A 2,511-nucleotide genomic window follows, 5' to 3' on the forward strand; every position below is an offset into this window, starting at 1 on the left:
CAAGCTTACCCCCATTTTTTTTTTTTGGTAAGCCAAAGATCTTTATTATCAGTTTCTTTTTAGACAAAACTCTTATAAGAATCACAGGTGAAAGTCACACACCAATCACATTTTCCCCTTAATAACAAAACACAGATTCAATAATGTAAAAAAAAAAAAATCGGTTTTTAGTGACTCAGAGAGCTGGGAAAATGCTGCTGGGGTTTTTCTGGTCTATCACAGAATTTCCTAAATCAATCAAAAGGACGCTGTCTTTCTTGCCGTATGATTTCTGACCAGGAGAAATGTATGGTAACCTGTTTACTTCAGAAAACTGGCAGTAACTGGCTTTGTAGGGACATTGGTTAAGCTGGTGCTGCAGGTGGAACTTGAGAAGCACTGACCCCCGCGAGGCAGTGGGCACACCGCTCAGTTCCAGGACATTCTTGCTTCAGTGAGTCACAGCTTCACCAGCCAGATCTTGTTGCAACGCCCAAAGGGCTTCACAGGAGGATAGTAGCCGGTGCAGAAGTACAGGTCACTCTGACAGGTGGCCGTGCCCTCCAGGGCCGTGTGCAACTGGGCGGCTTGAGCCGTGTAACTGGCTTCCTTTGCATAATCACCAAAGTGCATGCAATAGACAGAGATGCCTTCCCTCTCCTTGATCTTAATGCTTTCATCACTGGGAACCAGAGGGTTGCTCTTAAACTCATTTGGAATCCGAAACCAGACCTTTAATTTCTTCTGTAGGGAACCATCTTCACCAGGAAACATGGCAAAGGAAATAGGGACTGTCATCTCCATTCCAATTCCCTTGTTATTGGTACCTCCCATGTAATTCTTAACTTTGGGCACTGCTTCCTGCAGGGCCTCGTCCACAGGCTTGTCTGTCACTTCTAATGTGGCAAACTTCCTGCCTCCACAGGCTCTTTCTTCATAGGAGACTTCTTTCTTGCCCCCTGTGCTCAGAACCTGCCAAGGCCACGTCTCTGAGCTCCCCAACAGTGAGTTCTTGATCATGCCCAACATGGTATCACTATGACACTAGGACACACACAGGGCGGCAGGGGTGGCGGGAAAGCGGGGCCGGGCGCCCAGGACTCAGCCCAGGAAATGGTGCAGAATTTATGGAATTTGGGTGGGGGGAATGAGAAGGGGATAGGGAGTGACTGCTTAATGGGTTTGGGGTGACAGAAATGTTCTGGATTTGGATAGTTTGATGGTTGTACAACATTGTGATACACTAAAAACTGCCAAATTATGCACTTTAAAATGGTGAATTTTATGTTATGTGAATTATGTCTCAACTTAGAAAATGAAAAGAAAAGAAGGGAGTCCTCCATAAAATGGTTGGAACATGGGGAACAACTTTGTGATACAGAAAATAAACAAATGGATAGAGGCAACTGTACTGTAGATTTCTGTTGAGGCAGGAATGCTTGGATAAATCATGTTGCCAGTTTGAGCGAGCCTCTCAGGGCCGGGCTGAGTTCTCAGGTCACTGCACTCCCCAGGCGATGGCCACCACCTGGACATGCAGTTGTCCAAGCCGAGTGGACACGATGCTCTGGGGCACATGAAACCCAGTTTAAGGGGTGCCTACCAATGCCCTTAGTCCGAGGTAGGCCAGGACTTTCATATGTTCTTGTAAAATGCAGGCAGGAATGGAACTAGCTGCTGGAAAGAAGGAAAAGAATCAAAACGCCACCACTAACACAAAAAAAGCCCATGAGTCTCATGGATCATGGGTGAATAATTTATTTATGCTTGGAGTCATCTGTGGTCATCTGTGAAGGTTTAAAACAGGTGATCCAATTAAAATATCACTCATTTGAATTCATTTCCAAAAAAGAAGAGCACAAAGATATGGGAGTTGGATTTAATGGCCGAAAGGAAATTTTTAAAAAATATACGAGCCAATTAAAAGCTCATTACCCAGAAACTAACTTGCCAAACTCTTTGTGAAACACCAATTGCGACACCTCTGATGATTTGAGATGGTACGTGTCTTGGGAGGAAATGACTGGAGGACCTTTTCTGGAAGCCAGTCCCCAGCTGGGGCAGGAACCATAATGGACACAGCAGCAGTAGAAGTCTTGGGCTCCAGGTGCAGCTCAAATGGGAAAATGAGACAAACTGATCATAATATAGAGAAACTTTCAGAAAAGGAAGACAAGGGTAGTTCTCCACACACCAAGCAACAGCGTGTGGCCTGATGTAAGTAGATCGGCAGCTTCAAGTATTGACTTCTTTGGGGGCCAAGGATCGGGAGGGGCCCTGATTTTGAGGTAACCCCATATGGATTTTCAAGTCATGATTAAGATGACCCTATGCAGGCAGAAGGTTGAAGGGGGTTCCAAATGACGGGCATGTAGAAATTCCATGCGGGGCGCAAGATTTGAAAGGTATATTCTGATTGTGTATTATGTAGGCTAACTGTACTAGAGTTCTGAATTTATATACTAGAGCAGTAGTACTCAAAAACACACAAATAGCAATTTGACAGAGATTTGACTATAATCACTGCATATT

At 44.8% G+C, this 2,511-nt stretch overlaps 1 protein-coding gene across 1 annotated transcript; it reads right to left on the reverse strand.

Moving 5' to 3' along the window:
* Window positions 1–438: 438 nt before the first annotated feature.
* Window positions 439–1,008, reverse strand: LOC119516919 (heme-binding protein 1-like). Its single transcript, XM_037813447.1, has one exon. It carries the CDS (start codon window positions 1,006–1,008, stop codon window positions 439–441), a length of 570 nt encoding a protein of 189 aa, XP_037669375.1.
* Window positions 1,009–2,511: the final 1,503 nt, after the last annotated feature.

The sequence above is a fragment of the Choloepus didactylus genome, chromosome 20 (assembly GCF_015220235.1).
Source record: "Choloepus didactylus isolate mChoDid1 chromosome 20, mChoDid1.pri, whole genome shotgun sequence".
Classification (NCBI taxonomy): Eukaryota; Metazoa; Chordata; class Mammalia; order Pilosa; family Megalonychidae; genus Choloepus; species Choloepus didactylus.

Coding starts and splice junctions, on each gene's coding strand:
- LOC119516919 (XM_037813447.1), bottom strand. CDS start 1,008: ATGTTGGGCATGATCAAGAACTCACTGTTGGGGAGCTCAGAGACGTGG.